The 13,935-nt window shown below is 38.8% G+C and overlaps 1 protein-coding gene across 1 annotated transcript in view; it reads left to right on the top strand.

Annotated features, from left to right (window-relative positions):
• The window catches only part of IL1RAPL1 (interleukin 1 receptor accessory protein like 1), a 544,731-nt gene extending 531,420 nt beyond the window's left edge, over positions 1–13,311 (top strand). Inside the window, exons 7-8 of the mRNA XM_042456097.1 lie at positions 7,194–7,364; positions 11,856–13,311. Of these exons, the coding sequence (XP_042312031.1) occupies positions 7,194–7,364; positions 11,856–12,574 (890 nt within the window). The 3' untranslated portion in view covers positions 12,575–13,311. The remainder of the gene's footprint in view (positions 1–7,193; positions 7,365–11,855) is intronic.
• Positions 13,312–13,935: the final 624 nt, after the last annotated feature.

The raw sequence follows: 13,935 nt of genomic DNA, 5'->3' as shown, positions 1-13,935 counted from the left end.
ACACAATCTTTCAGGACAACCTTGGTGGGTGTCAGATTCTGGTCATAGGGGAATGGCTTCTCTCAATCATTCCATGACTTCCTGTCCTGGACTATGATGTGCAGAGAGGTTGTACTTTCGAGCCTGCTTGTGTCTTCCTCTGTTTATGGGCCCTTTTACACCACAGAGTAATAGCACTTTAATGACACTTTAGCTACTATAGCTGAATCCTAGGATTTGTACAGCTATGTGGCTGAGAATTCTAAATGTCCATTCTTAAATTGCAAGTTCCACGATTCCACAGCATGGAGCCCTGGTGGTTAAAGTGGAATCAAAGTGATATAAATGTTATGTGTGAAAGGGTTCCAAGTTTCTGTGCATGTAGCGGGAATTGGGACAGAGTTATTCAGATGTCCCGTTCATGTTGAGAGAAAATCCCATAACCTGTAAAGGAGCAAAGGAGAGAAAACCATTCTTCTGTTGCATCTCTGGAGCAGGATCTTGGTGGAAACTGAAAATTAAATAGGGGTGAGCCCTGATTTGCTCTTCCTTTGCCTTGCTTTGCAATAGCACTCCATAAAATGTTTGGAACTCTACTTTGGTGTACTTGAAAAGGGACAGGAAGAAAGAAACATTCCTTTATTTTTATTTCCCCCCCACAACAACTGTAAATTAATAGTAATTGAACTATGAGGCAGAATAATGGAGGCAGAGTGTAAATTAGTTGAAGAATTCATTTTACTTGAGATGATTTGGATGGAATAAGACTGGTTGATTTTTTTTCTTCTTTTGTGAAATGTAGTGAGTATTTCTGCATTTGTATATGCAGACTCATTTGGGCTTTTAATTTGCTTAGCATTACCCCTGCCATGGACAAACCTATCAGGGAGAGCAGTTGGGGCAGTTTGGAGCCCAGACACACTTCTAATATAAATTGAACATGTTTATAGATCAATTTATCAGTTTGGGAAAGCAATTGAATCTAGGCCTAAAGGTGCAATCCAATCCCTTCTAATATGGGAGAAAATCCTATTGAACTCAGTAGGTCTTACTTCTCAAGAGACATATATAGGATTGGATTGCTAAGGGGTTTTGCCTCAGCAGTTCTCTATTAATAAAATATCAGCAATTATATTGTAGAATAGTTTTACCAAGCAAGGTGGTAGCAACAGAATGTGCTTGATATTAAACAATGTTGTTGCACTTCACATTCTGATAAAGCACAGTTGGAACTACTCCAGATAATACTGTCAGCATTTGGAATAAGTAGCTATTAAAGCAAGACAGAGATTTCACAAATCAGGTTTTTGCCTTTAATCTCCCTGGCAGCTCAGAAGGCTCTGGTAAATGTTTTCAGCATTCCAGGTTTTATGTGCTCAGTAGCAGGTGTTGTTTTTCTTCCTAAGCATAGACATAGAGAGGATAGTATGTTTATCACAAGAGCACGTTACCCTGACAAAAAGCAAATCTTTCAAATGGCATAATCTATACTCAGGGCCAAAGTGCAAGCAACAAATCAATCACATTTTCATTTGGAAGACACATTGATATAGAAGGCTTTAGCTTCACTTTTCTCATGCTTTTAGGAATAAATTAGAAAGTTCTACTCAAAAGAAAAGCAGAAGCCCACAATTTATCTATTTTGCTTGGGTTTTAACCCTGTAATTTTTTTTAAAATATATTGAGCCTGCAAGAATCTAGAGGAATCAGCAATGTGCTAACTATCTTGAGTACTCTCATGAAAGTCCTAGGGTCAAATTTAGACAGAGTAAACCATTTTACAAAGATACACTCTTGGTAAACCAAATGTTCCATTTTGTGCATATGTGTAGTGACATATGTACACATGGTCATGAATGAAAAGAGAATATTATGGCAGATTATACTGCAATAAAAACAGACTGTCAACATTTGTAGGGATAATCCATGACAGCCCAGAGTAAGCTCAAGTGTGCAAGAAAGGCTAAAAATAATAAAGCTGTGGGGGCATTCGGCCTTGTTTAAATCAAGAGGGACAACACAGAAGTGGTGGGTCCATAGTGTGAAGATGGAGAAACACTAATAGGAGAATGCAGAACTGCTCAACAGCTACCTCTGTCTTCTCCTTAAAGCCGGTACTCATTCTAGTGAAATGATATATAGGAGATCTCTGCAGCCCAGATGGGTAAGGTGGTGGTATGGGGCCATGTAGCTAATTTAAATGAATTCCATTCTCCAGTACAAGGGTAATAAATGAACTTGCAGGTAATCTCAGAGCTTCTGTCGATAAATTTTGAGAATTCTTAGAGAACAGATGAAGTTCTGGCAAAAGGGAGGAAGGTAACTGTTGTCCAGGCAACAAGGTCAGCTTGACATCAATACTAGGAAATGTTCCAGAATGGTTCATTTAAAAAAAAAAGTCAGCCTGTGAGCACTGAGGAGGAATAAAAGACAATGTAAAATGAAGAAATAAATAAAAGAATTGCATGCTTGGTAAATCAGAGTGATGTTAGAGTGTACTGTCCCTTAAATTACTTAAGGCTTCAGTAATGTCCCCCATGATGCTTTTGATGAAAATATGGTAAAACATGGGCTGGAAAATATAGTTGGGGTAGCTGTGTTGGCCATGCAGCAAAATACAACAAAATACAAAGTGTGCAAAAGAGCAATACCTTTATTGGCCATCCAGCTCCATTAGAAACATAAAGGTTTCCCTGGAGACTGGGGTTGCCCTTGTCTGGACAAGGCTAATATTAAGTGGTTTTGTACTGGTTGACAGACCAGTCCCAGAGCAAGTTCACTAATGGTTCATCATGAAAGGAGTGATGAGTGGTCTGCTACAAAGTTCTGTCCTGTGCCCAACATTGTTCATTACTCAGGGTCAGAAGCTTTCCTAGCAAACAATGATTACCAATTAGCAGACACTAATACTCTTTTGCATATCCTCCTGCCCTAAGGAGGCCATCAACAACAGAACAATACACAGATTAACATGAGAATCGCTCCTCCTCATCCAGGGTCACACAGTGTGTATATATATATATATATATATATATATATATATATATATATACCCACTCTCTTCCAGGTTACCATTCTCTGAAGATGCCAGCCACAGATGCTGGTGAAACGCCAGGAATAAACTCTTATAGAACATGGCCACAGAGCCCGAAAAACCCACAAAAAACTATTGTTCAGTATCTTTAGTAAATTACTTGAGTTTAAGAATAAAGAATATCTGTGAATTAAGTTTATTTATGACACTAAACTGTGAGGGGCAGTTAATACTCCAGGGCATAGAACTGTGATTTTAGATGACCTTAACAGCTTAGAAAACAAGGGGAAAACTAACAGAACAAACCTCAACAGAGATAAATTTAGGCTGGAAAAATCAGATTCATAAATAGAAGGTGAATGACATGGGTTTGACAGCAGTATGTGTGAAAACTATCTAGGAGTTGCAATACTTTGTCTAGTTTTGGGCACTACCACTGAAGAAGGGTATCAACAAGCTCAAATGTGTTCATAGGACAGCAACCAAGATGATAAAGAGCCTGGAAACCAAATTCTATTGAAGTATTGAATATGTTGAGCCCAGAAAAGAACACTCAGATGTGATATGACAGCCCTCTTTAAATTTCTTAATGGCTTTCATACAAAGCAAAACAAAACAAATTAAAAAGAGAGAGAATCTTATTTTCTTATCATCCAGAGGACAGGATGTAAACTAGTGGGTTAAAATTACAATAGAAGAGATTTTGCAAGTATTGCAGGCTGGCTGTTAAAATTAATGGTCAAGGCCTTGCTCTTTCGAAAAAAGGGAAAACATTTATCAAGATGCTCAAAAGATGGGTTGTTTTTATTAGTGAAAAGTGATGAATGTGTTTTGGACTCTGTGTGCTCTTAAGGCCTTCTTTGGGTTGTTTTTTTTTTTTTTTAATTCTAACCTCAAAAATTATCTGGACCAGGAACTCTAAAACCATTTCATGGGTAAAGGTCAATTTCCTGAAAAAAATGTGCATTTGCTGGACAAGTGTCTCCAGTTTCTTGTGCAGATTTCATTGGATACCCTCCAGTTTCTTCTTCCTTTGCTTGTCTAGCCCATCTAAATGTCCACCAAGCTGGCAATCACATGTGACAGAGTGGCTGGTTCACTATAGCATTCCTTGCCAATATAAGTTCACTAGGCCACCTTCTAGTGTATTTTTAAACAGGTTTTAAGGACTTGGCTATTTACGTATGCTACTCAGAGAGGCACTTAAAATAAATACTAATAAATAAACCATGTGTTACTGAGTTACCAGTTCAGTGATGCCTTCTACTTTGGCAAACGGTCTTAGAGTGCAAACCAACAGATTAAACTCAAGGATATGATTACTTTCTACAATATTGTACTTTATGGCTTATGCAGTTCACATGGAGGTCACCAACTTCACAACAGATTCACAAATGTTTGTATGTCTCTTCAAAACTGGCCTCCAAAGTTAAGTAATGGAAAGTGCAGTGGACTAGAAATTCTGGAGTGAAGACACCAAGGGCTCAAGAAACAAACTAAAGACTTTATTGTAGGAACTCCATGAAGATAGTTGTCTAGAGTGTTCAGCTAATATTGAACTAGTTTCACTTCTAGAAGCAGCTGCAGGGGACGTGGAAAGAGAAAGATCTCTGAATCAGTTTACATCACAGAGATGGTTAGGATAGTGAATAAGAGATGAGAAAACTTTGGATCTCTTTAACCTTATCAGTCTTGTTCAATAACATCAAAAATCCACAAAACTATTATTGTTGATGGACTTTGCTATATGGCCAACATGACTGTCCCTGGATATGCTTCCCATCAGTCTTCTACTCTGAAACATTTTTAACTCTTTAGTTATTGCCTTTCTAACATTAAATTTGTAAAAGATCAATGAGACTGTATCTCTCACCTGTGCTACTGTGTGTCCCCCACCAGCCCTGCTCCTGATGTCTTGTGATCACAATACTATATCCTTTGGAAATGTCTCACGTTTACATTGATAGATATCTCCAAATAGTACATAAAAATGGCAGGAGTTTTATTTTCCTTCATATGTAGTGATCACATGTACAGGGCTCATGTGTTGCTTTTCATATCAAGAAATGTCAGGAGCACTGTTTAAAAAACAGTTCTGTAGGATGCATAAAAAGACGTGACGTGAGGAAAAGATGTGTTCTTAGTAAACAGCCAAATTCAGCACTGAATCACTACAACATTATGTATGGTGCACAGTTGGATATTCAGTCAGAGCTATTTTACAAGCAATTGATATTCTCTATAGTCTGTACATAATGCTGTCTAGAGTGTTAGATGGATGTTAACATTTAATTACTCTGCCATTGATTTTTCCCTACCTTATTTGCAACAAAAATCAAAATGTGACCTCTTATTCCATTAAATTAGTTCCAGAGCACTTGGCATTATTGACCCCTTAATGAAAATTAATGATGGATTCTTTCATTCCATCATACAAGTGAAGACTGAATTCATATTATATTCAAAACAAAATAAAAACACCTTAATGCAACAAAACTGGGTTAATTTAAATACTACCCTGAAGAAATAAAAAAGATGATTGGTACCTTTGTGGTCATTTTAAAATATTCATTAAAATATTTATAACCTTCCATCATAGGTCAAGGCTACTCTCTCACACACATACACTTGCAACCAGTGAAACAGTATTTAGATGAAGATGAAAAAAATGGATGTAGTCATTCTAAAAAAAAAAAGAGTTCTCATATTTCAAAGTTTTGGTGTCCTAATTCCATTTTTTTCAAGATTCCCAGTGATGGATGAAGAACACTTAATAGCACTGGCAAGGAGATCCTTAACCTTTTGGTTACATTTTTTTCAGGAAATAGACGATCCAGTCTCCCATTTCATTATTCCCTCCTTTCCTTATTTGTTATATATATTTTACATGTGAGCCACCTTGAGTCCCTTCAGATAGATAGATAGATAGATCAAGATTTTGGACTAAATTGTGCTCTGCATATCCTCCAGCATTTCAGAGATGAAATCCAAGACACATGTGGCCAAGTGATATCAGAGTGTGGTCAAGATTAATATTACTACTGATGAAGAACACACAAGCTAGGAGAGGCTGTAGAAGTTTGCTTTTGCCTGAGCCCACTGGGAAAGGCAAGACTCCCCACTGCCCTACTGAATTAACTGAATGCAAACTACCTTTGCACCTTGAACTCAGTTTGCAGCAACTGAAGTGAATTGAGGCTGAAGAGGGGATGTGAGAAGAGGAAAGAGAAACTGAGACATTTTAATAGCAGCTGAAAAAATGGGATGGCACAGGATTAATCAGGATTTTCTCTGACAAATTAGAACAGTTGAAGGTATCTTTCCAAGGTATAAAAGTGGCAGATATTTTGACTCTCATTAAGACTTGAATGTTACTACTAAAACATGCAGTCTTGAAACATTTTTTTTTCAACTTGGCTTTCATTTATAAACAGAGAAAACAGCCTTCACTCCACGTTCTCTTCCTTGCACAACAAACAAGCAAACAAATACTCTAATTTGATCCTATTGTCTGTGGAAATGCACGGATGTACATAAAATCTTCAGCAGGTAAAAACATGAGCTGTGATGCGAAATAATGCACACAAATATAAATGAGCTGAACATTCTCAAATGAGAGATTCCAGATTGAAATAGGTCTTGGGAGACTCAAAAATGCCCTGATCTCTGTACCTCAAAATAGGGCTGTGATTTTAGAGAGTGTGAAAACTCATTCATCTCGGTGGGCTCAATTTTTAAACATTCTGCTGAAATCCAGATTGTTGTGAATCATGTTCAAAACAAGTGAAACTGTATTTTCCTGCAAAAAGTACTATCTTGCCTATAGGGTCAAGTGTACATACATTCATACTAAAAGTACTGTGCCTTCCAAGAACATGGTGAATGGTTTTGCTAAACCAAGAAAAGGAAAAGGAATATAGGTTACTGGTAGGTTACTGGTAGGTTACTGGTAGTGACAAGGATGCCTTTCCCCTCCTTGATCATAAAATGGCTGCACACAGGATGAAACAAAAACAGCCAGGTGGTAAAAATGGGCAGAAGAGGGAAAGAGGCAAAATAGCTAAAGTAGTAGAATACTGGAAAACTATAAAAAAGGATGAGTGAGTGAAAGTATGTGGAAAGATCAAGTCTGTAGACTTCCATTCTTCTGTCTCTCTCCCCTTCCCTTTTATATTTACAGATAACAAAGATTATGATGCATACCTGTCATACACCAAAGTGGATCCTGACCAGTGGAACCAAGAAACTGGGGAAGAAGAACGATTTGCTCTTGAGATCTTACCAGATATGCTTGAAAAGCATTATGGATACAAATTGTTCATTCCAGATAGAGACCTAATTCCAACTGGAAGTGAGTATACAGCAAAGCAATATTAACATGTAAAATGCATTAGATGTATGTGAAGTGTTTAGCTACTGTTTTAACACTGTTTCATGATACATTGTAGAAAAGTTCATTTGTAATGCTATTAAATTTAAACATACAGTTTCGAAGTCTATTGTGTTAATAATAGATTATTCTTCATAGCGTGACTTTTGTTTGTAGTGTTATGCATCAAATGTGCTGCACAAACCTTACATTGAATAGAAATATTGCACAATCTTATACACAGATGCTAGATGCACTGGTGCATGAGTCTTTCTACCAAAGGACAGGTGGATATGCATCAGCTGGGAATGTGCATCCACATGCACAATTGCATTGCATCTGTAGCTCTGTATCTATGACTTTGACCAGAATGTTGATGTTCTGCATTGGACAAAATTATCCAATGGCTTCTGTTGGGGAACTTATGCATGTGGAAGGTTCAAGCCAGAACTCTAACCAGGAGTATTTGCAGCAAGAACCTGAATAGATACCACATGATATTAACCAAAAAAGTCAGGACCTACAGTGTTAAAAGTATATTTATAAAAGGTCAAATCACATTACTTTTTTTAAAAAAGCATTAAAAGTTTCTAGATAAGTAAAAATCTTTGAAGTTGGCACTTATTCTGCACAAAGAATGCATCTGAGTGATTGCACTGAAAACAGCCTTTCCTGGACAGAAAACAACATCTTTGCACTGAAATTTTTCCTGAAAAGAAAAAAAAAATTGTACAAAAACAGCACTTTTTGTACAGGAAAATAATTTTCTGTTTAGAAAATACTTGTATTATGCCCATGAAGACACCAGAGCTTTGTGCTTCTCCTCACATCCAGGTGAGACTTTGCCAATGCTAGTAAATTGCTAGGATTGGGAGATCTGTTTGAGTATTTGCTATTGTCATCCTAGTGTTCTCCTAAATCTAAAGCAGTTTGCATCCACAGAAGTGGCAGCAGGACTAGAAGTGGCAGCAGGACTAGATGGATTATGGGCATAGTTTATCCTCCTCAGCAGGAGAAGCTGCGCAATGTAGTGTCTTCTCTGCACAGCTGTAAAAAATGTTTTGTCAACTGCAGATAAATAGGAACAGTTTCCACAACGATAACAAATATTTATTTTAAAATAACACAATAAATTTCAAGGCACTGTTCTTTTAAAACACGTTCAAATTAGAAATCAAAGAACTTAAAGAGGAATCCAAACAGAACTGTCAGGAAATGACCTGATAGGTTCACAAAACGCCTGACAAAACTTAATGGATATTAATTTGGAGGAACTGTGTTTCCCCTTTCACATTTCTTCTCTTGCTCATTTTGTCTCTTTGCTACCCTACCCCTGGAATAAAGAGACCAGACAGAACATGTATGGGTTAAAAATAGGGCCATTTATTGACCTATTTATTAAGTTCTTAACGGAACTGCAACTAGTATCATAACCAAAACAAATGTGGGAAACAGGGAAAGCTGCATACCGGTGTCTTACCGCAGACTACCTCGGCAGCTTCTCAAGGACGATAACACCTGGGCCCTCAACAACAGTCCATAAGTTGGGTTGCCATTGGACAGCCCACATAAGGAAGCCCAGCAAGAAGTCCCCCTTCCCAATCTGCGCAGATTAAAGTCGGGGTATACCTTCCAGCCAGACCCAAGGTCCATTCCTTTCATCCACCCCCCAGTTCGCAAGGCCCGTAGAGGTGCTTCCAGAAATTTTCCTAACACCCAGTAGGGTGTCCAAGGTGCTCGCCGAGATCAAATCCAAAGATTTATGCAAAATATAAATAAATATGTCCCGTTAGAATCAACAAATTTCAAACCAAATCATGTATTATTGTGATACCACCTCAGCCAATCTCCGTTATGCCACTGGAAACAGTGTGGGGTAGGCGAAAAACCCCATGGAAAAGGGGAAATTCCTACACAGCCCCTAGGCGACCAAGTGAAAGTTCACACTATACCAGCGGCGGGTGGGTGGGTGGATGGTTAATCCAGGAATGAGACACCTAGAGGATGACAGGCAAAGCATGCCCTTAACCACACCCCCTAAAGCTTCATGCCATGGCAACAAGCCATGGCATGATTTTAACTGCCCTGGTATCCACCAGTAGGAGGGCAGCAAAAGGCCCATCCCAGCTCCACAGCCTCCAGCGTGGAGAAGGGGTGGGATGGCCATTATATATGTACAGTCGTACCTCCCCATATGAGGGCTTCCCATATATGTACTTGAGGTCATGCAGACAGGAAGCCCCATTTAGATGAATGGCGTCTGTGCCCATGACATTGGAGTGTTCCCCATTCATTTAAATAACGCTTGAGCATGTGCAGAATTTGCTTTATGCAGGGAGGTCCAGAACAGAACAAATCCCCCAGATAAAACAAGATCTGCAAAGTGATCATTTAGTCATATTCATAGAGCTTCATGAGCTAAAAGATGTTTTTCTCAAATTATATTTTGATGGTGCATTGGCTACTTAAGAATACAGGAGATATCATGTTTAATGCTCCTCCTTTCAACAGCAATAATGTTCCTTGTACATAGGGCAATGGCATGTAGAGAAGCTGAGCTAGAAATTTTCCTACCATTTTGTCTTCTTTAGGGCAGAAGCATGGTATTTATACCTGGTTATATGGACTTCTGCCTGCAGCATGAAGTGATACAACCCACTGAAAAACATGCTAAAATGGATGAGACAGAAAACCTCTCAAGCAATACTAATATATAATGAATATATTATTTTTTTGTTCTAGTGGTCAGAACACCCCATTTTACAAACCCCAGAACCACTGGAGGAAATCTCACCTTTTCATTTTATCAAAAGCAGTTTCTTTAAAAGAGTATCCCAGGCCCAAAAAACATTCTCAAGACAAATACCTTAAAAATGGAGACCTGTGTCGCTTGGAAGCTTCTGAAACTTAAATCCCCCATTTCAGACCAAAAATGTCTTTGGTGATAGAAAACCTCAGGGGTCTGCACAGTTCACAATGATAGCAAAAAAGGAAATGTTATCTTGAAACAAACTAATACCCCAGAGGACAGGATCAAAATTCAGAATGACCTGAATAGACTAGAAAGCTGGGCCAAAGCTAACAAAATGAAATTCAACATGGAGAAATGTAAGGTATCCCAATTAGGGTGGGAAAATGAAATGCACAGATATAGGATGGGGGACACCTGGCTGAAGGAGACTACATGTGAAAGGGATCTAGGAGTCCAAGTGATCCACAAGTTGAACATGAATCAACAGTGCAGCTAAAAAGGCCAATGCAATTTTAGGCTGCATCAATAGAAGTATAGTGTCTAGATCAAGGGAAGTAATAGTCCCACTGTATTCTGTTCTGGTCAGGCCCCACCTGAAATATTGTGTCCAGTTCTGGGCACCACAATTAAAAAAGGACATTAAGAAACTGGAGTGTGTCCAGAGGAGGGCGACTAAAATGGTGAAGGGTCTGGAAACCATGTCTTATGAAGAACGACTTAGGGAGCTGGGGATGTTTAGCCTGGAGAAAAGAAGGTTAAGAGGTGATATGATAGCCATGTTTAAATATTTGAAGGGATGTCATACTGAGGAGGGAGCAAGCTTGTTTTCTGCTGCTCCAGAGAATAGATCACGGAACAACAGATGCAAGCTGCAGGAAAAGAGATTCCACCTCAACATTAGGAGGAACCTCCTGACATTAAAGGCTGTTCGTCAGTTGAACACAGTCCCTTAGAGTGTAGTGAAGTCTCCTTCCTTACGAGTCTTCAAACAGAGGCTGGATGGCCATCTGTCGGGGATGTTTTGATTGAGAGTTCCTGCATGGCAGAATGGGGTTGAACTGGATGGCCCTTGTGGTCTCTTACAACTCTACAATTCTATGATTCAATGATTCTATGATACCTGAAATTAACTTGAATATAATGTTTAATGTCTTACATCCTATTGACACTGCTACTCATGCTCCATGGTCTGTATTCCATCTTCTGGGAGCAGGAAAGGTGCCACATTGATAGAGCAAATTGAATTCTTCATTGCATTGCATGGGACCTCCATGAACGTTTTGCCACATTTATATTGTGGAAGATGTGGATAAGACTTCCCCCCTCTTGCTTAGATCAGAAATCCTTCTCTTGAAAGCAACACAAAAGTTCTACAAACTAAGCTTACTAAACCCAAGACACTCAGAAGGCAGCAAAGAATGCAGTTCTCTTGATATTGCCAAGTGAGAGGCTCTTCTTCATAAAGCTCACAAGATGGCAGCTCCTTTCAAAAAGTTCCTGATGGGGGTACTTAGCTTACTGTTCCAAGAGTCAAGAATAGGTCCTCACTAGGGGAAGAAATTTAGTTATCAGAAGGGACCATATGAATAGTTATTTGCAAATCAACTGTTTGTAATCATTTTGATGCACAAGTAAAAAGGACTTATTTGCAATCTCTGTACACCATATGCAATGTAAGACTTACATTTTGACTAATTCTGATCTGCTCTTTTGCTTTGCAGCATACATAGAAGATGTGGCAAGATGTGTAGACCAAAGCAAGCGATTGATCATTGTCATGACACCAAATTATGTGGTGCGAAGAGGCTGGAGTATCTTTGAACTAGAAACAAGACTCAGAAACATGTTGGTGACAGGAGAAATTAAAGTGATACTGATTGAATGCAGTGAACTCCGAGGGATTATGAACTACCAGGAGGTTGAGGCCCTGAAGCATACCATCAAACTCTTAACTGTTATTAAATGGCATGGCCCCAAATGCAACAAGTTGAATTCCAAATTCTGGAAACGTTTACAGTATGAAATGCCTTTTAAGAGGATAGAACCCATCACACATGAGCAGGTTTTAGATGTTAGTGAGCAGGGGCCCTTTGGGGAACTGCAGACGGTCTCAGCAATTTCTATGGCTGCTGCTACCTCCACTGCTCTAGCCACTGCCCATCCTGACCTGCGCTCCACCTTTCATAACACATATCATTCCCAGATGCGCCAGAAACACTATTATCGAAGCTATGAATACGACGTACCTCCTACTGGCACCCTGCCTCTTACCTCAATAGGTAACCAGCATACTTACTGCAACATCCCTATGACACTTATTAATGGGCAGAGGCCACAAACAAAAACTAACCGGGAGCCAAACCCCGACGAGGCTCATACAAACAGTGCAATACTGCCACTCTTACCACGGGAAACAAGTATCTCAAGTGTCATTTGGTGACATCAGTGCAAGGGGGAATTTGGTCCCCTTGTGTAGAAGTGAAGTCTGCAGTCTGGTGCCTGGAACTACATCCTCGACTGCTGCTGTTACACATGCATTACAATCTATGAAATATGAGGAAAAACAGGGTCTTGTACATATGTTTTTGCAAAATTCCTTTGTAGCATCAGTCTTCCTGTTTTACCCATGTCTCTTGCCATTCACATTTTGACTTTGTTTTATATGTCATTGGGATTTGTATATTTACATTTTTTAAAAAAGAGAGAGGAATGAAGAGACTGCTGTATAGGACAAACTTTTTTGCTTCATTAGTATAGTTTGAGTTGTTTGGTTTTTTGGTTTGTTTTTTTTAACATTTCTTGGAATGCTTGGACAAAACTCTGTTGAATACAGAAGCACTGTCTGTTTTGTTGGCCTGCCTAGCCTGATACCCAGAGGCTATGTCTGCAGCAATTCACCAGTGTGTGTGTGAGAGAGAGAAAGAGCACTTGTTCTTAGGAGGACCCTACTGAAAATTCATAGTCCTTTCATCATTTATTATCCCACTGCAACACCCTGTCCCCTTACCTCACTTTTTTTACAGCACCACACAGAGTGAAATTACAGATGGTCTAATTGTCTAACATTTCACATAGTAAATAGTTGTGGAAAAAAGCAAAATAAAAACTTCCCAGTCTGTATCACTTGCTTCACAATAACCACTATGACCACTATGGAGTATGTAGAAAGAAAAATAGGAGTTTCTGTTTGTTTGTTTTTTATGAGTTGACTGTATTACTTTTATAGAGAGAAAACATGTTGACTCTAATTCATTCACTTCCTGAGAACATGTTGGATGTGTTTGTGACTCTTCCCACCCTTCTTTGAGGGATGGAAATGTTTCATTAGTTTCTTTTCTTGCTTTAAATTCTTCAAATGAGATTATTTACATTTGTCAGACAAGTAAGGCAATAGGCACTGAAGTGCACTAAATCCCACAGAGATTTATGGTGTTGGCTTCCAAACCAAAGGAGACCAGAAGGACAGTATCTAATATGGTTTGTCACATTGTATTACAAAAAGAAATGCTATTTGTTAAGAAGTATGAGAATACTTGTTTGCAGCCAATTCTGAGTCCTCGTGTATATTAAAATCTGGTCATTGCATTTTCTTTTTACAGATACATCCAGACCTCATACCCTCCAACATTTCACAGGTAAAAAAATGGGACACATGTGGCCAGGCATTATCACAGTGTGGTCAAGATGTCAAAAGTTTCTAATGAGGAAAACAAACAAACTAGGAGAGACTGCAGAAGTTTGCTTTTGCCTGAGCCTAAGGGAAAGGAAAGATTCATCTTCTCTCCTTCTTCCCCTCACCCT

Source organism: Sceloporus undulatus, chromosome 3 (genome assembly GCF_019175285.1).
Source record: "Sceloporus undulatus isolate JIND9_A2432 ecotype Alabama chromosome 3, SceUnd_v1.1, whole genome shotgun sequence".
In the NCBI taxonomy this organism is placed as follows: domain Eukaryota; kingdom Metazoa; phylum Chordata; class Lepidosauria; order Squamata; family Phrynosomatidae; genus Sceloporus; species Sceloporus undulatus.
Note: the sequence above shows the minus strand (reverse complement) of the source record. Positions and strands in the feature narration are given on the sequence as shown.